This window comes from Clinocottus analis, unplaced genomic scaffold (genome assembly GCF_023055335.1).
Source record: "Clinocottus analis isolate CAN_PGR_092001 unplaced genomic scaffold, fCliAna1.0.p SCAF_8, whole genome shotgun sequence".
Taxonomy (NCBI): Eukaryota; Metazoa; Chordata; class Actinopteri; order Perciformes; family Cottidae; genus Clinocottus; species Clinocottus analis.
The window spans coordinates 1,868,531-1,893,920 of NW_027176240.1; the positions used below are offsets into that span (position 1 = coordinate 1,868,531).

A 25,390-nucleotide genomic window follows, 5' to 3' on the forward strand; every position below is an offset into this window, starting at 1 on the left:
AATTAGGACTCATGGGCCATGTCCGTTTCCAGCCTTGAGCTCATTTGAATTGTATTCAACTTTGTATTAGTTCTTCTTTTCTTTGACGGACCACACAGGAACACATTGTTGTTGTTTGTTTGCCGCTTCAGGAGCATTTTCTCTGCCCTTACAGCGTGCGACGTGCAGTCAAAACAGATCCCAGAACCAAACAGGGTTTCTGTTTGCAGCCGGGCCAAATTTCACCTGCTACTTCATTTAGAAATAGTTAGCCAGCAGAAAAGGCTTTCTGCCAAAACGACACGCAGCCTCCAGCAGGCTACATTTACACACTCGGCATCTGATGTGTGTCTGGGTCGGGTGGAAATAACATTGTTGGCACACAAAAAAAAACCCCTGGGTGCTCTGCCATGTTACACACACCCGTGTGTGAGTGGTGCAGTTGACAGCTGACACCTGTATGCTAATAGCGTCTGTCATAAAAGAGATTATGGTATGAATGTTTCACGCGTGTCCGTCAACTTTTTATTGCGAGGAATGAATGTAAACAAAGCAAGTGCCTCAAAAAAAACCTGCACAAGCGCTCCTCGGTGACTATAACCAGTGATGTCATAGTCGGTGAGGTCATAGCGACTATGCAGTTAAATTAAAGGCAGTTGATTCAGAGCATAGTGTGTTTGTTTGATTAAAGGCCTTCATACGTGTCCTGTTAGATGCATCAGCTGTTTATGATTCATATTTAATTTGCTGTCCCCTATTAGCCTGTGTTTAATCATGTTTTATTTCTTAATGCAATGATAATATGTATTTTAATGCACATAAAGTACCCAGAAATCGGCTTTACCGTGTGTTTATTTCTAGACTTCAGAGGCATGCAGCAGTACTAAAAGAAATACGACTGATGATAATATTTCAATATGTGGCAGAGGCCTGCAAATAAAAGCACAATGGCGCTTTTATTGTGAAGGAGTCACAGGAAACAATGTATTTATCACCAAGGTTAGTGCTGACAGTGAGCGCTCGTCACAATTGTGTCCACAAAACAGAGATTTTTCATTTAATTTGACAAGAAAGTTATAATCACGTCCAAAAAACAACGAAAAAGGCCTTAAAAGCTTAATTTAAAGTTAATTTACTGCCTTTTTATGGAGCTTTCAGCAGCGTGTAAAGATCTTAATCAGCAGAGGGAGATGGGTTACAGTGTCCCTCCATATATAGGGACTCCTAGTTCATCTGAGTTACACATGGGGTTTCTCAGGGGAGATCGCTTTCAAAAACAAAAACAACAACAACAACAACAAAACGGCACCATGTAGTGTAAGAAGCAGATGAACACACACTGAGACGCATTATACACACGTCTGCTATTTAACTCCTCAAAACCACGGCGGGTTCGGGTTTATATCTCTACGTTTCTGCCTCTCGGGCTCTTTCGTGCTCTTGACCGTCGTCCGTGCCCTTAATTAAAAACATGGCTTGCATTGCGACGTAAAAAGGCGGCTATTTTTGTGCAGAGGAACTGGTTTGACCTCGACCCCCCCTCCCTCCGGCTCAGCGAATGAGAGAGCGCTGCCACTTCCAGCTCTCCATGCATACACTGTGTCAACAGTACAGTGAACTGGAGGCCGGCGGCACGCCGTTTTTTATGGAAAATTGTGTTATTGGTAGCCGTCGGGGGGCGAAAGAAGAATATATATATTAAGAAAACATATCGGCTAACGGAAGAAACACGAACATGAGACGAGCGCCAACGAAGAATCAGCGGGATTCGCGCCGTCGGCGGGTTGTCGAGGCCGCGGCGCCGCTAACGTCGTGCTGCTTTTTCCCACGATGCAAAGCGAACGGGGAGACTCGCAACGGCGTCACGCCGCGGCAGCTTTTCAGTTGTGTTATCGCCACCGCTGACTTACACTGATCAGCGCGTGTAACACGAGCATCGATGACGCCGGGCTTTTTTTTTTTTTTTCCTGCGGCCTCGGTGAGTCCCGGCGCCGGCCGCAAGTTCCCCCCTGCTATTGCGCAACAAAGAGCATGTGACTTTTTGCAGGGAAACGACAGAAACTAGCTTTAAAAAAAAAAAAAAAAGGAACCTAAAAAATTGTGACGATCAGCTGATATTCTTTTTTTCACTTCATCAATCCAACCACGTGCGGTTTCTTGTCTTCGGGAGGATTCAATAATTGTACTTGTGCCCCCAAAAAAAAAAAAAAAATCAGGTTTTAAAGCATATTAACGACATTCGTGAAATGATGTGAGGAGACTTTGAAGGATGCACTTTTGAGGGCCGTGTCTGCAAAATGCTGCTTTCCCGCCGCCTCTTTTCTTAGTATTGTGTGCAATAAGACAATATATGAAACGCTGGATTAGCATTCACGCAACGGTGACTAATCGCCTCCTCCTCTTCCTCCTCCTCCTCCTCCTCTTCCTCCTCGGACATTAATGTGTCAAAAGGAAATGGATGACGGCAGCGAGTCCTATGCGGCCACGTCTCCTGCGGGGATCAATGATCAGGCCGTCCGGGTTGTGCTGTATAGGACAAATACCCTCAGCACTCTACTTAATGACAAGCTGACCCCTCTGGCTTCTTGCGGAGGCCGCGTAAAAGAAAATCCCATCAGCAGATGTACTTTTCATCAGAAGCTTGGACGGTTTAACGTTCAGGATGAAAATGTTTTAATTCCTGCTTCGCTGACCGTCAGGCCTCACTTTTACTTACCTTTTTAAAAATAGAAACTGACCGCAGAGCGTGGTGGAAAGTACTCGTTTTAACCTCCGTGTGAGAAGTGAACGTGATGAGAAAATCCTCCCGCTCCAATTTGAAGTCCCAGCATGCCCCATTCAGACAATCTTTTGGTATAAAATATGTTGTTTTTTCCATTTTTGAACCAAACAACACAGTTTTTTGACTGAAACTCCTTCCTAACAGGACAAGACTTTGTTTTATTGTGATTTTTGTTGCAGATTCTGATTCTTTAGGTCCTAAACTTTCCAAAAAGGTGTCTTATTGATGCTCCAGGAGGCATTTTTGGGGAATCTGGCTCATATCATGCTGGATGTTCATAGTTATGATCAAAATATCTTTTAAAAGAGATTTTTTGCAGATACGCATTTTTTTCCCAAGACTTTGCTGAACAAATACATACAATAAACACAAGTATTGGAATTAATTTGGGGTTCCTACGACGACTCAAACACAGGGGAAAAAGAGACTAAATTGGTTGCACAGTTTTCACCGAGTTCATAAACATTTGGACACTCAGAATAATTCAGAGCTCCTTCCCTCACGGACGGTTTCGGAGTTGTAACCACGAGGAAAAGCTTTATCAGAGTATATATGCGCATTATCGCCGCCCTCCCTTCGCAGGTGTCTTCCTCCCTCCGCCGAGGCGCCAAGGTCAAGGACCCAGCGTTTGGTATGTGCTCGGTAGGTGCTGCCGTCTCCAAAGAAAAAGAGGTTGAAGAGGTGAAATCAGGATCAAACCCCTCAGTAAGACATCAGATACATTTTGTTATTTGGGTTTGGTGAGTCTGTGAGGTCATTCTGCATGCACACAATGTTCAGAATGTAGACATGACAAGTCTCCACAACACACGGGGATGTTCAGAGTGTGCAGAAAGAGTGTAATGCACAACTGTGAATGACCTTCTCCTCTGTGCAACGGACAAGTAATACGGTAATGTTACATACCTGAAGGCAGGAGTCTCCAAGCCAACTTGGCTTGGGAACACCGCTGGTATTGTGATGTCATAGGAGGAGGGCCACACAGAGTCATACTTCACAAAAAAAAGGGAACTAGCAGTTCCTATACATTGTTATATTAGCTTTTAACAGTGCAAATATGTTTGATGTTTTTGTTAAATGTCGTATTCAAACATTTCCTGCTTCACTGACCGTCAGCACTCGTTTTAACCTCCTCGTGAGGAATGAACGTGATGAGAAAGTAGTTTGAACTTTTGGAAAACGTGCGAGAAAATCCTCCCGCTCCCGTTTTAAGTCCCAGCATGCCCCATTCAGACAATCTTTTGGCATAAAATACGTAATATTTTTAAATTTTTTAACCGAACGACACAGTTTTTTGACTGAAACTCCTTCCTAACAGGACAAGACTTTGTTTTATTGTGATTTTTGTTGCAGATTCTGATTCTTTAGGTCCTAATCTTTCCAAAAAGGTGTCTTATTGACGCTCCAGGAGGCTTTTTTGGGGAATCTGGCTCATATCATGCTGGATGTTCATACTTAAGATCAAAAAATCTTTTAAAAGAGATTTATTTTTTGCAGATACAGTATACGTTTTTTCCCAAGACTTTGCTGAACAAATGCAACGTGCAAACATTTGTACATTTATATTTCTTGCAGGCACCTGGCAGCGCGTCTGCTCTCACGGTTCAGCCTCGCTGGTCCTGATGATCGAGGTCACAGTTGAAACCCTGAAGCCTCCAGATAGGCATCACTGCGCCTGGAACCTGGACTCGCATTTATTAACGTTCACAGCGGAGAAAGCGTTTCTCACACGGATATGTGCTTCCAAAAAAAAAGGCACATTACCCGACAGATCACTTCCGTCCTCTTCGGGAAGAATGGAGGCAATTCTCTCGTCTGGAATTCAGCTTTTTAGATCACTGTTGCTCTGCAAGTCAATAAGTTGCATTTGCAACATGCATCTCCACATCCTCTGCAAACACAAGCTGCTCGTTTCTTATCCAAAACTGCCCGGTCATGTGCGGTCACCTTTGACCTTTTGCCTTTATTTAAAACCAAACTAAATAAAACATTTCAATAAAATTTGTTTTATTATTTCAATTCAGGGATAGTTTGAATTTATATGAATATAAAGATAAACAGGTTTGTCATGTAAATTCTATTTGCCTGCCTTGGCCGAGAGCATTGTGTAACACACACACACGCACACACACACACACACACATACACATATGTACAGCACATGCAATGAAGAAAAGTGCAGACACATGAACATGCACAAACAGCTGAAACTGATACAGGATCAGGCATTACAGTTAGTTGCAGGGGCCATAATGTATATAAAATATTCCGCCGGAGCCTTCTAGATTACCAGAAACCATGTATATGACAGTACGGGAGATTTTAAATAGTTTTCCTTGTAGATTCAGGTTCCACACACTCAGTTGTAACAACAAAAGCTTTGCCTCGCCCTAAACCGAGTGGACAATATGTCTGATCTGGAGCCCGAGGGTTCACGTCAAAAAGAAAAATAATTCACAGTTCCGCTCACTCGGACGGAAAGATACGGAGCTCCCTTTCAGCGAGAGCCGAGCGTGTGTTTTTGTCCTCGTAAACCCTGTAAAGTTGTTGGACTTCATGCTGACGTCCCCCCCAACAACATGACCATGGTCTGATATAGCCCTATCGCACCATTGTATGTGTATCAGCGGCTTATCCCCATTCCAGTTGGCTCGAGACATGAGACACCACTGTGCCCTTGTCGAAGCCTAAGGCCGATCACATGAACCACACACACAAACACACACACACACACACATGTACACTGTCGCAGATTGGGAAAGGCAACAGGTGATCCATTTAGGATCACTGCACACAGGTATTTACAAGAAAACCATTACGCGCTCAAACGTCCGCCTTTCGCTCTGTAGGTTGATGTCGACGCGCCACACACACTCTGCCTCGCTTCCTGCTGATGCCTCCGGAGGTTTGTCCAGGACTTAGAGGCGGTTCATGCAGAAGTCCATCCCAGAGCCTCCCATTGGTCCAAATCCATGTAGCATGCTGTCTCTAGCAGCATCAGACAGTACATTTTTGACACTGCATATACATTTACTGGCGTCTGTCAGGACTGCTGTGAGTCACCTGCCCTCTACTGTACAATTATGCGCTTAGAGGCAGCATAGCACCCCTTGTGTTGACTCCAGGCACTGCATTGTGGCGATATCATGACCTTTTGATTGCCGAGCTCCCCAAGTTACAGTTAGTGCAGCAACAGGTAACATTCTTGGGACATGACATCCCCAGCCAGGGCAATTTACCTTCTCCCAGAGACGCATTCCTGCTATTGTAGACTTGTCTAAACCTTTAATGAAGAAACAGCTAGGGTCATTTTTCTTTCGTCCCTAATTAGGCTCCTTTTGGAGACTCCCCATGGCGCCCCGATCCAGGGTAAAGGCCTCTCCTCGCACACACTGTAAGAAACGTACAGTGAAATTCACAGTTATTAACTGGCAGCCATTGACACGTAACTTACTGTAAAAACAACTAGGAGCTAAATAACAGTAAATAACTGGCAGCCATAGACAAGTAACTTACAATGAAACAAAAAGACAGTAAACAACTAGGAGCTAAATCACAGTAAATAACTGGCAGCCACTGACAAGTAACTTACGATGAAACAAAAACACAGTAAACAACTAGCTAAATAACAGTAAATAACTGGCAGCCACTGACAAGTAACTTACTATGAAGCAAAAAAGCAGTAAACAAGTAGCTAAATAACAGTAAATAACTGGCAGCCATAGACAAGTAACTTACAATGAAACAAAAACACAGTAAACAACTAGGAGCTAAATCACAGTAAATAACTGGCAGCCACTGACAAGTAACTTACAATGAAACAAAAACACAGTAAACAACTAGGAGCTAAATCACAGTAAATAACTGGCAGCCATAGACAAGTAACTTACAATGAAACAAAAACACAGTAAACAACTAGGAGCTAAATCACAGTAAATAACTGGCAGCCACTGACAAGTAACTTACAATGAAACAAAAACACAGTAAACAACTAGGAGCTAAATCACAGTAAATAACTGGCAGCCATAGACAAGTAACTTACAATGAAACAAAAACACAGTAAACAACTAGGAGCTAAATAACAGTAAATAACTGACAGCCATTGACAAGTAACTTACTATGAAGCAAAAAAACAGTAAACAACTAGGAGCTAAATAACAGTAAATAACTGGCAGCCATTGACAAGTAACTTACTATGAAGCAAAAAAACAGTAAACAACTAGGAGCTAAATCACAGTAAATAACTAGCAGCCAATGACAAGTAACTTACTATGAAGCAAAAACACAGTAAACAACTAGGAGCTAAATAACTGTCAGCCATTGACAAGTAACTTACTATGAAACATAAACACAGTAAACAACTAGGAGCTTAATCACAGTAAATAACTATAGATTTCACAGCCATTTTTTTTACAGTGTGGCCTTGTATCTCATGCAGTGTCGCTCATTCTTGACAGAACTCCACGTTCTGTGCACTCTTCGTGCCGGACCTCTGCGAAGCTCTTTTGTCTAAACATGATCTCATTCTCTACAGTATGTCGACGGGGTCCGCGTCACGTGACCCGTCCACAGGAAGTGTAATCGTGTTGGTTTTGCTTTTGTGGCAGATTGTGCCGCCCTCGTGTCTGCTCCTCTTCCTCGACGTTTCTCTGCACGAGCAGCCGAATCGGTCGCACGAACAGAGGCTTATACATTTCGCCATTGTTCATGATTTTGCCCGCTTTGTAAATTTCTCAAATGCCACCGCACCCCGCTGCCATTGGCCTCTTAAAGAGCTCAATGTACTCTTTCAAATGTACTCATTGTACATGTTTTGTTTTTGCTTCTCATGTGGTTGGCTGTATAACCAAATTGCCCTTCAGTGATAGGCGTTATCTCGACTAATATTACCCTGTTTGACCATGGGCCTTTTCCACAGAAACAATACTCAGTATCTCTAAACCCCGCTGCTGGCCACAGGCCAACTGCAACCAGGTCTGAAAATCTGTAAATACGGATTGAAAAGAGTTTTTAAAGAGCTGTATTTAACATTTCTGAGCGTTATTATCGCAGAAAACTGCTAAAATCTCTGTAAAGATATCATGGAGTAACGCCCGCAAGCAGAGAATGAAGTGGCTCTCTCCCTGTGTGTGTGTGTCCGAGCTCGCCCTTGCTTCATTCACAAGTCGCTCGTGCTTTTGTGGTGCAGTTGCCCCCCTCCCCTCCCCAAACACACACACACACACACTGCTCAGCTCGCTCTCTGCATTGTGCTCACGTGGCTCGTCGCGGCTGATAACCACGACATCGTAGCCGAAGATGAAAGCAGCTGACTCACCGGCGGCGACATGTCGAGGCCCGTCGAGAGAGGAAATCGAGATGCTCACAATCTCGATTCTCAACACCTTTTAAGGGTTTTCCCCTCCCCCCCCTACAGGAAGTGAGGAAGCACAACGACAAAGCTTTGATTGTGTTTCCTCGACACGTCAGACGACCCCGCACACTTTATCTAACCGCTGCAGGAGGCCGGTCACAGCACATTTACAGCTTTGGGTGATTTATAGTTATTAGTCATAGTCACTACACCAGGTTTCCACCGGCACATCGGACTCGTGTTGGCCTTTTAATCAATATTAGTGATCGGAAAGTCAAATCACACACTTGTTGTTTTGGTTACGGCTGCATAAAACCAGTCTGGAATATATATTTTTTAATCTTTAGACAGCATATCATCGCATATTTGTTCCTATATTAACGTCTAAATCCCGTATATCGCACCTATCACGGCATAATCCAACACAAAGTTAGACTTCTTTACCTCCAGAATTGTAAACCTGACACGTCGTTTTCATCCTGCCTTTGATCCCATCAGTGGAAGTATTTTCACTTGGTCCCTAAGTGTTATTCGTCATGAATCATTGCTGGTTGTGTAAATGAAGAGCACTGCATATAGCCCGCTACCGTCTGTTTGTCTTTCGTTGATTACGAGGACGCTCCTTGCGTGCCGGTGGCCGTGAAACGCTCGTATGACGGAACGACACTGTCAACACAACAAACAGCTGTGAATTTATTAGCCCCCGTGCGATAAATCCAGCCCGCGGGGCCGCCGTTTATTATTCTGTAACTGGGCCACCGCGGCAAAACCGTCACACACTGCAGCCAACACCTTTTACTACCAACAAGTGGCGCGCCTCAGTATCACATTCTTCAGATTACAAAGTACTTTAGATTACAACCCCTGGCAGCAAGGACGGTTAGACGCTTCCTGCCGCCATTTTTTTTTTTAAACTTTATTTTGGTGACTTGGTTTGTGTCTCCTTCACATGACGAGTGTGTGAAGGGTTTCAGGTTTAGTGGATGTGGTCTTTTTTCAAATGTGTTTCCTTCCTCTGAAAACATGTGGTACGCTGATTTTAAAGATATAAATACATCATTATAATCTGAATCATTTCCATCCACAGACAGGGGACTGCAGGGCCATTGTGTGTTTGTGTGTGTGCGTGAGTGTGTGAGAGCATAGTGTGAGAGCGTAGTGTGCATTATGGAGAGATGGATATCATGTTGGTGATGCAATCTCTGCATTGCTTCACGAGGGGTGTGCAATGATTTGTATTTGGTGCCGGAACCGTCGTAAAAATTAAACTGCAGTCGGAAGTGATGCATTAAATGTGTGTAAATTAAATTGTTGCGGATGTTTGTGCAGATTGGAACGGGGCAATAGAGCAATAGAGGGCTCCTTGGCAGCATATTGTACCCTCAGAGGTAAAAAATGTAAAACTTTTTAATTAAAATGTCACTTTGCCACTGATAGCAGCAGTTACTTTTTCATTTAGGCGAGGAAAGACATCATATGGTGTCATGTGGAGACGGAGAGGCACGTTACCCTCAATCATTTCACACTGAATTCATTTCAAATTGTTCAATTCAATTTATTTGCAGAGCCCACAGTTCAGCCCTCAGAGGGCCGTTGCTGCTATACAGCATATGAATGTAAACATGCTACTAGCACTTATTATTCCTTTTTGGAAACCATGCGCGGAAATCCTCACGCACCCATTTTAAGACCCAGCATGCCCCATTCAGACAATCTTTTGGCATAAAATACATCATATTTTTCCATTTTTGAACCAAACGACACCGTTTTTTGACTGAATCTCCTTCCTAACAGGACAAGACTTTGTTTTATTGTGATTTTTGTTGCAGATTCTGATTCTTTAGGTCCTAATCTTTCCAAAAAGGTGTCTTATTGACGCTCCAGGAAGCTTTTTTGGGGGGAATCTGGCTCATATCATGCTGGATGTTCATAGTTACGATCAAAATATCTTTTAAAAGTGATTTTTTTTTTTTTTGCAGATATTCATTTTTTTCCCCAAGACTTTGCTGAACAAATACATACAATAAACACAAGTATTGGAATTAATTTCGAGTTCCTACAACGACTCAAACACAAGGAAAATAAGGTCTGGAGACAAATTTACGGGTTAAAACTGTGTTATAATTGAATAATCCATAAATGTAGCTTTGCACCTTCATCAAGTTGCAGGACTCCTTTTTCCCTGAGTGTGGATCAAGCTAAAATAAAAATGCTGGATCCTTCATTTTCCATAATGGAACTCAATACTGTCTTTTATTAGATCCACCCGCCATCAAACTCCACGCCTCCGTTTCTATTAAAGTGAGTTAACCCAGATGACATCATCGCGCAACTGTTGCACAGTGGTCCTCCTCAAATTGATCGTCGTGGTGAAAATTGTCAGAGTGCTCCTGTTTGTGATCTATTGAGCCACACAGACGAGACAAGAATACATTTAGCATAAAGAAGGCCAGCGATACATTGAAAACTGTTTTTTCATGCAAATATCCTCTCGCTGCATTACCATGAACACACAGGACGATCCATGGAAACCAGTCCAGCGCATCCAGGCCTCATTCAAAGCAGCCGGGCTGAGCTCTTTCGGAGATAAGGAGGCTCGTGAACGCCCGACCCAAACACACACAAACCACTGAAACGCTGACGCTCAGACACACGAGTTGACTCTCAGCGGGAATTGAGATATTGGAATGCTAATTCGAGAATAATAACCGCGGTTAAATCTCGAAAAGCACTCGTGGATGAACGATGACGTCGTTTATTGCAGGTGAGATCATGATTCAGGATGATTAACGCGCTTTTCCGACGCTCCGACGTTGTATTTCTTTACCCAGAAGTGGTTCAGAGTCCGTCCTTCACCTCAGAAGGTGGACATGTCGGATTATTTTTTGGGGGGGAAACAAGATTTATTTTGACCTCTGAAAGAAAAAACGAATGAGTCTCTTGAGCAGGAAACCCGAACTATTAATGCCACAGTTTTATTTGTAGATCAATTATGAGACAAAGACAGAAGATGGAGGAATTGGCTTTAACGGATATGGATATTCAAAGCTCTACATCGTGTTTAAAAGCATATTAAACCCGCAATAATGTTTGGATAGCAACATAAACGTGTAGTCGTGCTGATACCGACTGTGAAGAACTCTCACCTCTCTGTATTGGCTCAGCGTTTAGTTATGATGGCACACTTACTGCACGCTGCAATCTAATCGCTCTCGTCAACCCTGCAGCTGCCCGGCAACAAGCATCCAACAGACACACTTAAGGACTTCCTGGTGAAGAAGAAAGTGGAACATTTAGGAGCTAAAAAAGTCCAAACACCAGCAGTAAAAAGAGGAAGGTGAGCGTTTGATTAACGTCAGTCAGGTGGACACAAACCTCACAGATACACGTCTAAATAAACAGCTGTCTGCTCACATGTTCACCATAATAACTCGGTAACATGATAACATATCAGGGCAGCGGCTCTGTAAGCTTGTTTGCACGTGTCTCGACCCCCCTAGTGGTCAAACGCTGACGCTGCGTCACAGTCATGCTACAAACAAAACAAAAGACATATTCACAGTGTAAAAAAAAAAAGAAAACTCAAACAACCGCTGCAGAATAAGTATAAAATAAGTACTTCTGGATACATCACTTCTGTGCTCTCTCCTTGAAGCTCATCAGTGTATTGAGCTGTTTTTTTGTGTGTGTTTTTTACTGAAAGCTGCTGTTTGCTATATTGACAACAAATTGTGACTCACACATTTTGGGATGATTTCTTTTTTTATTCAATATGTTTGTACCTGACGATGCATCGTAACGTCTTCACTGGACTCGGCCGTCTTTGTTTGAAAAGGAAAAAGTCATAAACAACTCTAACAGTATTTACTTTGTTCTTCCCAAAAGGCCTGAGTTTTGCCTCTTTGTGTTGTCGACTGAAACTCGACTGACTTCGTCGACTCGCTGCGTCCGCAGCATCCGCCGAGCGACCCTCTGCATATCAACGCTAATCTCAGCAGCTGAACACCGAAATAGCCGCCGCGTGGCCTCTCATGGCCGACGGCAACACGGTGACAACAACTGTCCCCGTCCGCGTCAATGTCACTGGCAACCTCACTGGCAACGCCACTGTCGACCAAGCGGCGCAAGTGATTGGCTGGTTGACGCTGACCGTCGGGCTGCCCGCCATCGGACTGGCTATTTACACCCTCAAGAATCTGTCCAAAGGTTTGTGCGCCCTCTCAATGCCTTTATGTGTACACAAACTGTGTTACCGCCTCCTACACACAAGAGGTGTCGCAAAATGACATTCCCAGTTGGGTTTGTCTTGATACTTCTTCTCGATTTAGCTGTAATTCAACTTTTTTAAACCCTTCAGTGTGAGCTTCAGTCCCAGTAGCAGCACTGCTAATGAGCTTATCATTGATAATAATAGCAGCAGTGCACAGATACAGCGGGTCCAACAATAATTGCGGTACTAATCAGCAGCAGTACATTTAGACTTTTGGAAAGCGACACACAAATAAAGAGGGAGGCCTTCGGAAATAAGCGCTCCAGTTATTAATTCGACCGGACGCAAGCGCATGAAGGAAGACGCACACGCGAAGGAAAGTCATATCGGTATTGATCGTTTCTGTTTCTTTGATCCAGGCGACAGCAAAATCCCCATGCACGTCATGCTCCTCCTGATCTCGGACATCATCAGCTTCTTCAGCCGCCCCGGCATGGTGTCTGGGCAAAAGCTGGCCTCCAACCCCACCGACTTCATCTTCTACTTCGGCGTGGTCACCAACGTCACCCTCATGCTGTTCATAGCTCAGGAGCGCCATCTCGTGGTGGCCTACCCGCACTGCCTGGGCTGCTGCGGCAGCGTCAGGCGTTCCCCGGCCGTGACCTTGATATCGTGGGCCACCCCGTTCGCCGTCTTGGCCCTGGTCATGCTGGGGTACAACCTCTGGTTCGCCGTGTCCCTGCTCGCCCCCTTCCCCTTCCTCCTCTTCTTCGCCGCGGATTCCTGGAGGGCGCTGATCTGCTGCCGATCCAACCCGAGCACCCCGGAGAGGAGGAGGGCGGTGTGGGGGATCGGCGCCATCTGGGCCAACTACACCCTCCTCTACGTGCCTTTCATCCTCAGCATCCTCCTGGAGGCGCTGGCTTTTGATGAGGACGCGGTGGCCTACCTGGCGCTGGTGTCTCACCTGCTGCTTTACCTCAGCCCCCTGGTGGACCCCTTCCTCTACATATTCATGACCAAAGGGTTCAAAGAGGTGCTGCAGGCGCTGCCTTGCTGCCGAAACCGAAGCCGGAGGGAGAACACGACACCCGCCGTGCACACGGTGTCCGAGAGCGTGGAGACGAGGCTTTGAAGGAGGACATACAGTTCTCAAAAGAGAATTTTCCGTCGGTCCAGTTTGGGACGACACATGCCACTGTCGGATTTGTATATATGTCACAAGAAGATCTAAATGTCGGGTTTCGAGTGATGGCAGCTGCGGGGAGAGGCGGTGACACCCTCCGAAAGAGGATCACTGAGATCAGGGGTGTCAAACTCATTTAAGTGAAGGGACCACATGCTGCTCAAGTGGGCCGGACCAGTAAAATCACAGCATAATAATGCATAAATAACGACAATATTTCAATCATTGGTGAAGGTTTTTGGATGATAAACTCTATTTTAAAGTCTTTCAACATTAAACTAGAAGAAATCGCGAGCGTGGCTCAGTGCTTCCCGCCTCTCAATCGAAGGATTGATGGTACAAACCCCGCTCTGCTAGTTTAATCCGGGCTGGACTCGACCCCCTGGTGAGCCGGATCCGGCCCACCATATGTTTGACATCCCTTATTTAGATGATGCAATATTATAATGTTACGTCAGAGAATATTTTCGTTGCGAAGAACAACACTGAACTCTGTGGTGAAGATGTTTCCCGACTATTCTCCAAACATTTGATTGACAGGTGGGTCCATCCAATCGTCTGCCCCGGTACGATTTTTCCAAAAAGTATCCGGCTTTTTCTCCCAAAAACAGTTTTTTTTTGCCACGACGGCTTCTCAGCTGGTTCTGTGTAACAAACCATCTGGCCGGCCAGATTAGCTTTTAGCGCCGTCTTTAGTTGAATTTCACTGGATAAACTGGAGGCTAATCCTCCAGAGCAGTGCCAGCGAGCCAAAGGGTAAAGCTGGGTTTAGCCCACTTTGGGTCCGCCGGCGTGGAAGGCTTTCTTAGCCCCAGGTTAACCGTTCACTTAGCTTGGGTCTAAGTGCAGTGAAGCCTTATCCAGCCGGGATCTGAAGCATCGACGACCAAGTTAGAGAGCAGGGGAAGAGTCTTAAAACATTACATTTAGCAAAAGCTTAGCAGGTAAGGAAGCGGGTGGTTGCGGGTGGTGCACAGCTTCGGCTGCAAACACCTTTGGTGTGATCCATGGATGTGTAGTAAGAAGTTAATACCATCCCCAAGATGGCGTCTACTCAGCCCACTGAGTCCCAAAATCTGTAAGTGATTAACATGTTTACCCTTCCAGTTCCCTGGTGTCAAAGCGATGAGTTTTTTTTAAATAGATTTTTAGTTAAATGCCTGAAATAAGGTCTGTGGTTAACAAAAGCTAAAGAGATTTTTGTGTTTTGATCAATAACATGTCAGTAAATACCCCCTCTGGTGAATTTGTGTCCTAAAAAACCCACAAGCGCTAACAATTGACTCCATAAAACTACAAAATGACATCACTTCACAGCCTCGTTGTGCACTCTGGCGCTCATGTGACCAGAGCTGTACCAAACAACCAAACTTGTGTTTGCCACAGAACTTATTTTCTGCAATATTTGCACACAAAAAAAAAACTATCGTGGGAAAAGAGAATCCCATCGGCTTTTTTTTTGTCAAAGGGTCCAGTGAAACCTTCGGGGGGGGTTGGCCTACAAAAACATGTCATCCTTTTTTTGCGCTGCTTTATGAGCCGTGTATTGTGATGCGTAAATGAGCCAGTGCGCTGCCTGAACGAGTTGCCTGCCTGAATGACCGCTTACATAACTTCTGGTAACACAACGGGGCCTTTTCAGGATCTCACAATCGTAGTTGTGTTCACTCGCGAAACCAATATGTGCGGCAACTTGTGATAAACTTCAAAATGGGCGGTGTCATTATGTTACATGATCCAATGAGCGTTTCTTTTGGAGCTCAAAGGGGTGGGAGGGGGTCCTGCAAGCGAGTCAGTATAAATACAGTTAGCCATCCATGAAGGTGCTTTCTATCTCCACGAACCAAATTATAGGGTTGAGTTGTGTTAACTTAAAGAAGAAAGCTGAATGAAAAGGTTGTACGGAGTGGTACGTCTCAGGTTAATGGAGGATTATTGTTACACAGGGGCTTTGCATCATAAAAACAAAGCCTCTGAAGACCATGAAGATGATTTATTTTACTAATATCTTGTACTGTCGAATCCAAACATGTGATTAAAACATATTTCTTCAAGACTTTGTGGGTTTAAATGAATATTTGTTCGTTTAACTCATGCCACACGCATTTTATTTGAACACACTCAAATAGGATAAGACCCACAGTGAGGTCGCAGTCAGGGGAAGTCGATGCGAGGTCGCTAAAATCTGCTTATTTTAATGTAATCAGGACCGGCGGTGAGGCCGTGTCCGTCAGTAAAGATCTGAGAAAAAACGATTGGTAGAGACGGCAATCGAGGCAAAATATTGTTCATTTACAACCAATTGTGTGCTTGTGTGTGTGCGTCATGACAATAAAGCTGAAATATGACGGAATAAAGAGGCTTCAAGGGTCGATTGACACCTCAGACCCCCCGAAGGCCTCAATCAACAGCTGATTTTTGGTGAGTTTCTGGAAGAAATGCTTTGTCACTTGCTAATGTCACTAAAAAATGTCTTTAAAAATCTCCCCACGTCTACCAGTGTTCACTATTTAAAGCATTTGTGGATAAAAAAACCTATGTAAGTGTGGTATTTCCTCAGATATTGCCATTGAATACCCGAACCAATCACGGTGACCCCCGGGTCAAGGATGCATAGACTCAGGACGCCGCGACTGATTAGAAACTGACATATGATAAATGCGTAAGATAATAACTTAGTTTACAGGGACACACACACACAAGTGTGTGAGGGGCGAGTGTGCCGTGCGCATTCTGCTGCTGGGCATAAGTAGATGTCGCGTGGTGTTGTGCGAGTGGCCTTGTTGTTAACGAGATTAGCCTCAGTGTGTGTGTGTGTGTGTGTGTGTGTGTGTGTAAGGCGTGTCAGCCTATAGCCTAATGGATTGTCTTTGGCTTGCGTCTACCAAACTTGTACGCTGAGGATACAACAATGGTGTCGGCGTGTGACCTTGAACACCGGCCGTTCCTTCAACACGGATAATGGGAACTCACACTGAGCTCATTTCCCCTCATCCTGTGTGCGTACCTTTCATGCAGAAAGCCGAGGCTGTGGCGTAATAATAACAACAGCAGCCTGCGTGGAAGAGTTCACATGACAGTTAAAGTGTGACTCCTCACGGCTGGCCCGGTGCCTCCTCACAATAGAGATCTGTTAGCCCACAGGAAATGGCTTCTCTCCACACACTTGAAGCAGGAAACAGAGAAAATGGCGAGCAAAAAAAATCGCGCTCTGATTGCATCCTACCAGGGGCGTCGTTAGGCCTGTTTCTATTGACTGGTACATGTATGGAAGCCCATTTCCGCCACACAAAAAAAGTCATATTTATGACTTTTTTGTTGTTGTTATAATTATGTTTTTTTTTTTTGTGCATCAAAGTTTTTTTGTGTCATAATTATGACTTTTTTTGTTGTTGTCATAATTATGACTTTTTGTTGTCATAATTATGACTGTTTTGTGTCATTTTTTTGTGCAAATTTTTTTTTGTGTCATAATTAGGACTTTTTTGTTGTCATATTTATGACTTTTTGTTGTTGTCATAATTATAAGTGTTTTGTGTCATTTTTTGTGCAACTTTTTTGTGTCATAATTATGACCTTTTTTGTTGTTGTCATAATTATGACCTTTTTTGTGCATCATAGTTTTTTGTTGTTATAGTCATGACTTATTTTTTGTTGTGATAATTATGACTTTTTGTTGTTGTCATAATTATGACTTTTTGTTGTCATAATTATAACTGTTTTGTGTCATTTTTTTGTGCAAAGTTTTTTTGTGTGTCATAATTAGGACTTTTTTTGTTGTCATAATTATGACTTTTTGTTGTTGTCATAATTATAACTGTTTTGTGTCATTTTTTGTGCAACTTTTTTGTGTCATAATTATGACCTTTTTTGTTGTTGTCATAATTATGACCTTTTTTGTGCATCATAGTTTTTTGTTGTTATAGTCATGACTTATTTTTTGTTGTGATAATTATGACTTTTTTTGTTGTCATAATTATGACCTTTTTTGTTGTTGTCATAATTATGACTTTTTTGTGCATCATAGTTTTTTGTTGTTATAGTCATGACTTATTTTTTGTTGTGATAATTATGACTTTTTGTTGTTGTCATAATTATGACTTTTTGTTGTCATAATTATAACTGTTTTGTGTCATTTTTTTGTGCAAAGTTTTTTTTGTGTCATAATTAGGACTTTTTTTGTTGTCATATTTATGACTTTTTGTTGTTGTCATAATTATAAGTGTTTTGTGTCATTTTTTGTGCAACTTTTTTGTGTCATAATTATGACCTTTTTTGTTGTTGTCATAATTATGACCTTTTTTGTGCATCATAGTTTTTTGTTGTTATAGTCATGACTTATTTTTTGTTGTGATAATTATGACTTTTTTTGTTGTCATAATTATGACCTTTTTTGTTGTTGTCATAATTATGACTTTTTTGTGCATCATAGTTTTTTGTTGTCATAATTATGACTTTTTTTGAGGCGGAAATGGGCTTCCATACGTATGTTACACTGAACTAGTTCATCTTTATCTCAGTGATAGTGTCCAAATGTGCGATAAATATCACGCATGTAAAAACTACAAAGGCAACAAAATAGTTGTGAATGCTGATCAGAATCTTATTATTCCCATCTGCTCATAATCATAAACAACTAAACAACTCAAAAGTTGATTGATTGGATTTGGGAGTGACGCAGATATGAAAGCTAGTTTATCTGTCTTTCCTCTACAAACAGCAAGTATTTCTCTCTGTCATGTGACCAGAAGGATTCATATAATTCATACAATGAGTAGTAGGCATATGCAACAAACATGAAATCGAAAATATTATTTTGACCTTTTGTAACTCACAGTCTTACATGTATCTTGATAAATAAAAAAATCAATACAACTCTCAAATATTTCCAATAAATATAATAATAAAGGTGACATGTGAGGGATTCAGAGCATTAGCGGTGCTACTGTATCCACTACTTCCTAGGAAGTGCACATCCATACACACTTAACGGACATGGGGGCTTAGCCCCGCCCCCTTTTGCATCCAAATGACAAAAGGTGCTGCACAGGATCGTAAAGGAAAAGCAGGTCTCCGTATGAAGTGTGTGCACATGAAACAAAGTCCTCGTTCAGATCGTGGCTTCACTGTTCCACGTCAGCTGTGCTCTGTATTTCCAGGAAGAGAGCTGGAGGCTCCTCGGAGGAGGAGGAGACCTTGTTTCCTCTGAAATGAAAGAAAAACAAACACAGCAGTGAGTCGAGTGTTTCTGTTGATGACACGCTCGTCTGAGCCGAGGTACGACTCGCAAGCTAACGCAATGACACACATCCAACCCGGAGACAAGCTTTCTGACAGAAACATTTAATACCGGCAGAATCCATAACTTCTTTTAAACCACTTTTTATAGAGTTGCTTTGAGGTGACGTCGTCCTTTTATGTCTTTTTAATGATCTACTATGCTTTTGTTTCCATGATTTTGTTTGTGTATTTGATATATTTGTTTGTTTTCTACGGTTCTTTTTGGCTATTTGTTTGGTTTGGTTGTGTTCAATGCCTTCACAGTATGGTCTTTTGGTTTGCCGCCATTTTGTAAAGATTGAATATATTATATAGGTGGAGGCTTTACATTTTTTAAAGTATGATAACTATATATATATATATATATATATATATATATATATATATATATAATATTTTTTGATATAGTATATATTTATATATGCTATATCAAAAAAATATAATATTTATTTGATAATATTTATTATATATATATATACTATATTAATATAAATTATAATATGTATTTATAAATATTATCTTTTTCTACTATATATATATATATAAAATAAATATGATCTTTTTTATTGTATAGTATATATATATATATATATATATATATATATATATATATATATATATATATATATATATATATATATATATATAGTTGTATTTTACATAGGATTATTATTATTATTACCATGATTATGATTGTTATTATGCTTAATCCAGAGAAAATGCCAAGTTGACTATAGGAATGCTGTGTTATAAGAAAAAAGTCTGGATGCTCTTTGATTTTCAGTTTGAACATCAGAATGAAAACGTCGTTCAGAGGCCGTTGCTGTGTCTCGCTCTCTTCTCAAGACTTCCTCCTGAAACATTTTCAGCGTCCGCGTATCCGTTCACGCACCTCGGCCTCTCGATGTCCTCGATGGTCTCCGGCAGCTTCACGTTCAGCGTCTCCGGCAGCAGCAGAGCCGCCAGGCCGGCGACGACGGCCGCGGAGCAGATGATGATCTGGGGGAGAACGGACCAGACGTCCTCCAGCAGCAGGATGAGCGGCGCCACGGACACGCCCAGGCGGCTCATGAAGCTGGTGTAGCCCAAACCGTTTTGTCTGGAGGGACAGAAGACACCACTTTCAAATGAGTCCTCCACATTCATGTCATCTCTGCAGCCAAGACGTGTTTAACCTTTTGGAAACCGTGCATGAAAATCCTCCCTCGTCCATTTTAAGTCCCAGCATGCCCCATTCAGATAATCTTTTGGCATAAAATACGTCATATTTTTTCCATTTTTGAACCAAACGACATAGTTTTTTGACTGAAACTCCTTCCTAACAGACCAATACTTTGTTTTATTGTGATTTATGTTGCAGATTCTGATTCTTTAGGTCCTAATCTTTCCAAAAAGGTGTCTTATTGACGCTCCAGGAGGCTTTTTGGGGGGAATCTGGCTTATATCATGCTGGATGTTCATAGTTACAATCAAAGTATCTTTTAAAAGTGATTTTTTTTTTGCAGATATACATTTTTTTTCCTAAGACTTTGCTGAACAAATAAAAACAATAAACACAAGTATTGGAATTAATTTGGGGTTCCTACGACGACTCAAACACAGAGGAAAAGAGGTTTTGGAGACAAAATTGGTTCCACAGTTTTGAACAGGTTAACTTTTTTCATAAAAAAAAAAAGTTCTTCTACCAATGAAAGGACGATCTAAATAAAACAAAAGAATGGTTGGAATTCCTTTTACCTGAATATTAAATTACAGAGGTTAACGTAATGGAAAGACACACCTCTTTTACAACATCTGTTTGAGGCCGTTCCTTTCTCATCGTATCTCGGGAAAGTCTCGACTGAGTATCAACAAATTTCGTAACAGAGGTCGACTTGCATGAAAGGATTAACTGATGGCCGAAGGTCAAAAGTCAAGGTCACTGTGAGCATGTCTTTCCCAATTTCTGTTGATGTGTTATTTGACATTGACACCAGGAAGGAATTTCTCCAAATTTGGACTGCAGGATGAACCGATGAGAATTTGATGGTCAAACATCACATCAGTATTTTTGCCCCCTAACTCAAGAATTCATGCTTATTATAACAAGTGGTGACCTTTTGGACATCCGTGCATTTTAAACTGCAGCTTCAACTTCCTACTGACATGACGTGAGGATAAAACACAATCATGTGAATGATGACGAGCAGAAACGAGAAGGCCTTGTCAATGCAACAAGGCGATGCAGCTGTATGACAGTAACCAACCTGACTACTGTGGCGTAAAGCTCTGTCGTGTAGAGGAAGAGGGTCGTGAAGGCAGCTTCGGACAAGCCTTTTCCGAGGATGGCGACTCCGGCGCGAGCGTGCCACAGACCTGCGGTGCAGCATAAGTACAAGATAAGTGTGAATAAGCGTGTAAAACATGAGACGGACGCTGCTCATGCCGGTTCACAGTAACGCAGATTGGTGAGTGTGTCATTTCCGTCAAATGTAAAAAGGATGAGTAAAGACCTTTTGGTAAAAATATGTTGACGGCTATGCAGACGCCGGTCAGCAACAGCGTGCCCGCTTGGCACTTCTTCCGTCCAAAGATGTTGAGAAAGGAATAGATCACCAGCTTCGCGGGGACTTCAATGGCGGAGTAGATGAAGTGGGTGAGGTAAATGTTCAAACCAAATCCACTGATGTTCAAGCTGATTCCATAATACGTCAAGGCAACTCCAAACCTGCATCATCAAATAACAAGCAACAACAAGTCATTATGTTTCTACAGCTGCATGGGGGCCTCCTTCAGTACATCTATATCTACAATTAGTAATACAAACAAGAAATTCACTTTTACCCACCACACAACCCCCGTCAGTAGAGTTATTTTTCTCATCTTCGGGGTCTTGATCAGGTGAAGGTATGTGTAGCTTTTGTCTTGAGTTTCTATGTTGGTGGTGAGTGTCTGGAGAGAAGCAGAGAGGAAATGTTAGAGGGTATAGGTTCACATTTTCTGGTCAAGCAATTCTTACATGCACATATATACAAACTGAAACACTGGAAACACTGCAACGCTTTGTCTTCAGTTACTTTGGAAGATACTTTCTTGATCTGTATCACGACGTCAGCGTCAACTGAACTTTCAGAAACATAATTCATCAGAACTATTTATTTATTCTTGTAAAACACTATATAAATACACATAATACCCTATAAAAGCCATTAAACCATGAAACATTAAGCTCAAACTTACCTCTAGTTTGATTGACACTTTCTGTCTTTTGTTGAAAGTGGCACATTTGTCAAGGTAAAACTGAGCCTCTTTCACTCTCCCATGGGCCAAAAGCCAGCGGGCAGATTCAGGAATCCACCTGCAATTATAATGAAAATACTTAAAAAAGAAAAATGTTTAACCCGTTGAAAACTGTGGAACCAATTTTGTCTCCAGACTTCTTTTCCTCTGTGTTTGAGTTGTAATTAATTCCATTACTTGTGTTTATTGTGTGTATTTGTTCAGCAAAGTCTTGGGGCAAAAAATTATATCTGCAAAAAAAACACTTTTAAAAGATATTTTGATCGTAACTATGAACATCCAGCATGATATGAGCCAGATTCCCCAAAAAAGCCTCCTGGAGCGTCAATAAGACACCTTTTTGGAAAGATGAGGACCTAAAGAATTGTAATATGCAACAAAAATCACAATAAAACAAAGTCTTGTCCTGTTAGGAAGGAGTTTCAGTCAAAAAACTGTGTCGTTCAGTTAAAAAATGGATTTTGGAGAGTGTCAGTGAATGGGATTGTCTTTTTCAACAAAAACCATTGTCTAAATGTCCATTTTCAGTTCAAGGTATCCAGCAAGCAAACCTGCTTTATTCAGTGATACTTGACACATGGTGAAATATGCATTTTTCACTGTTCATTTGGAAGGAAACTACAACATAAGCATGCGTTTTACTCGCCGCCAGGTCAAGATGGCTAAGCCCAGCGGAGCGGTGACGATCATGATCAGTGTCGACCAGTCGGTCACCAGGAAGGCCAACCCGGCCAGCAGCATGTTGCCGACAGACCAGGACAGGCTGCCGATCACTCCGATGAACGACCTGTGACTCGGGTCGACCCACTCGATGCCTGCAAGGCGAAGAATGTGGCATAATGAATTAGTATTAATCATGATAATTCAATGAAAATGCTGTTTTTCGTTGATTCTTCCCACTGGCCGTCACTCGGATGAACAATTAATCAGACACCTCCACCTGCACTATCTGGACTACTGTTTTCTTCTTTAATGTCTTTTTAAGTGAAACCTTTGTCAAATTACACTGTAAAAAAAGGCTAAAAGGTCTACAGTTATTTACTGTGATTTAGCGCCTAGTTGTTTACTGTGTTTTTGTTTCATAGTAAGTTACTTGTCAATGGCTGCCAGTTATTTACTGTGATTTAGCTCTTAGTTGTTTACTGTGTTTTTGTTTCATAGTAAGTTACTTGTCAATGGCTGCCAGTTATTTACTGTGATTTAGCTCCTAGTTGTTTACTGTGTGTATGTTTCATAGTAAGTTACTTGTCAATGACTGCCAGTTATTTACTGTGATTTAGCGCCTAGTTGTTTACTGTGTTTTTGTTTCATAGTAAGTTACTTGTCATTGGCTACCAGTTATTTACTGTGATTTAACTGCTAGTTGTTTATGTGTTTTTGTTTCAGAGTAAGTTACTTGTCAATGGCTGCCAGTTATTTATTAAGATTTAGCTCCTAATTGTTTACTGTGTTTTTGTTTCATAGTAAGTTACTTGTCATTGGCTACCAGTTATTTACTGTGCTTTAGCTCCTAATTGTTTACTGTGTTTTTGCTTTATACTAAGTTACTTGTCAATGGCTGCCAGTTATTTACTGTGATGTAGCTCCTAGTTGTTTACTGTGTTTTTGTTTCATAGTAAGTTACTTGTCATTGGCTGCCAGTTATTTACTGTGATTTAACTGCTAGTTGTTTATGTGTTTTTGTTTCATAGTAAGTTACTTGTTAATGGCTGCCAGTTAAAAACTGTGTCTTTCATAGTACGTGGCCAGAAAAGCCGATTCTGAGTTGATTTAATTTGTCTGTGGTTGAACATTCGCCAGAAAAAAACAGCTGTGAACACGAAACATCACATCGCATCCTCCTCCAAAGCCGTAGAGCTGAACTCATGCTAGCTCACCGAGAACAAGGGAGTTGACGCCGATTCCCGTCACTCCGAACCCGGTGAGAAATCTGAGCACCGCAAACAAAGCGTAGGAGTTCGCGAACGCGCTGGCGAAGCCGAACCCCATGGCCATGACGTACGAGGCCAGGAGAGTGTTCCTTCTGCCGAACCTGCGAGAAAAAAAGAATGGGAAGTAGATTCAAGATGATAACGCTGGTGACGCACACGGGAAAATATTGCCATCAGGGCTTTCAACCACTAAGAATGTAGTGCCTAAACTTAAGCAGAAGACAACCTTCTCCCGTGTGCACAGCCCATCCAATGAAAGTAGATATAGATATGTTAGAGACCCACTTTTGGTTCACATACTTATCACTGAGGAATCCGAAGGTAACGGCCCCTATCATCACTCCGATGAAGAAGATCGTGCCTGTGGTTTGCGTCAGGCTTTTTCTATCGCAGACAAGGTCCCACTGGAAGAGCAGATCACAGAGAAAAGGTTGTGAGATCATCTATCGGGGGGGGGACAGATTGTATGTATGGTTTTGGTGGTGATTGGAGTCTTGGAAATGTCAAAGATTAGCAACAAAATGATTTGATTGCATTAGTATTTTTCATGTAGTGTCATAAATTCTCCCTCTGGACGCCTTCGTGGCCAAAAAATGCCTCATTGACTTCCATAAAAACCTTTTTTTTTTAAACTTACTGTCATTGCAGTATGAAACTATGCATTCTGGGATAGCAGCAAATCAATTTTGTTGCTAATCTTTGACATTTCCAAGACTCTAATCAATTGTTTGTATAGTGTCATCGCGCAACTGGTTGCTGTTAATACATCTATATTAAAAAGTAACGCATGGATAGACTGGATTGGATTGTCATGCAATGAAGCCTCATGGCTGTTTTTTGGCGGGAAAACGCCAACAATATCTGCTGTTTGAAAGCTTTTGGCTCACTGAAACGATAAAATGATGAAACGATACCTCTGTTGCCAGGGTGGAGGTGAAGGTGGAGTTGTCGTAAACCCATCCACTCTGACACTTGACGGTCGGCAGGTCGGCGGCGCTGGAGCCGTTGTCCAGGAGCTGAAACTGAGGCACGGCGAACATCTCGCAGGACTTCAGCGCTCCGTCTTCTCGCACGGGGATGCTGACGGTCAGCCTCTGCTCCAGAGTCAAATTTCCAAAGAGTCCTCCGTCGACCAGCGCGCTGACGTCGCAGCGGTGCGGCGGCAGCGCGCCGATGAAGTTGTTCAGCAAGTAGTGGCAGGGCAGGACGATGCGAGGCGCGCACAGCAGGACGATGATGGCGAATTGGAAAGGTCCAAAACCGCCGATTTCCTCCAGGATACTCTCAAACTTCATCTTCACCGAGCCTAAAAAGACACATTCGGAATCACTTGATGAGTACAGAAGTAAAACAAGACGAGCATCAACTGTTTGGATCACTAATCAATGCA

The 25,390-nt window shown here is 42.3% G+C and overlaps 2 protein-coding genes and 1 long non-coding RNA gene across 3 annotated transcripts; 2 read left to right on the forward strand and 1 right to left on the reverse strand.

Moving 5' to 3' along the window:
• Positions 1 to 12,117: 12,117 nt before the first annotated feature.
• Positions 12,118 to 13,459, forward strand: si:ch211-132e22.4 (uncharacterized). The gene is made up of 2 exons (XM_068567960.1): positions 12,118 to 12,320; positions 12,744 to 13,459. The coding sequence occupies exons 1-2, from the start codon at positions 12,146 to 12,148 to the stop codon at positions 13,457 to 13,459; spliced, it is 891 nt and encodes a 296-aa protein (XP_068424061.1). The 5' UTR covers positions 12,118 to 12,145.
• A 4,934-nt stretch (positions 13,460 to 18,393) lies between these two features.
• Positions 18,394 to 25,295, reverse strand: LOC137780076 (solute carrier family 22 member 7-like). The gene is made up of 10 exons (XM_068568410.1): positions 24,915 to 25,295; positions 24,301 to 24,404; positions 23,947 to 24,101; positions 22,716 to 22,884; positions 22,010 to 22,127; positions 21,618 to 21,721; positions 21,283 to 21,497; positions 21,037 to 21,145; positions 19,683 to 19,889; positions 18,394 to 18,715 (listed from the first exon to the last, which is right to left on the reverse strand). The coding sequence occupies exons 1-10, from the start codon at positions 25,293 to 25,295 to the stop codon at positions 18,634 to 18,636; spliced, it is 1,644 nt and encodes a 547-aa protein (XP_068424511.1). The 3' UTR covers positions 18,394 to 18,633.
• LOC137780077 (uncharacterized) lies at positions 21,549 to 23,014 on the forward strand. The gene is made up of 2 exons (XR_011077104.1): positions 21,549 to 21,676; positions 22,722 to 23,014. It is a non-coding gene; the product is annotated as an uncharacterized lncRNA (long non-coding RNA).
• Positions 25,296 to 25,390: the final 95 nt, after the last annotated feature.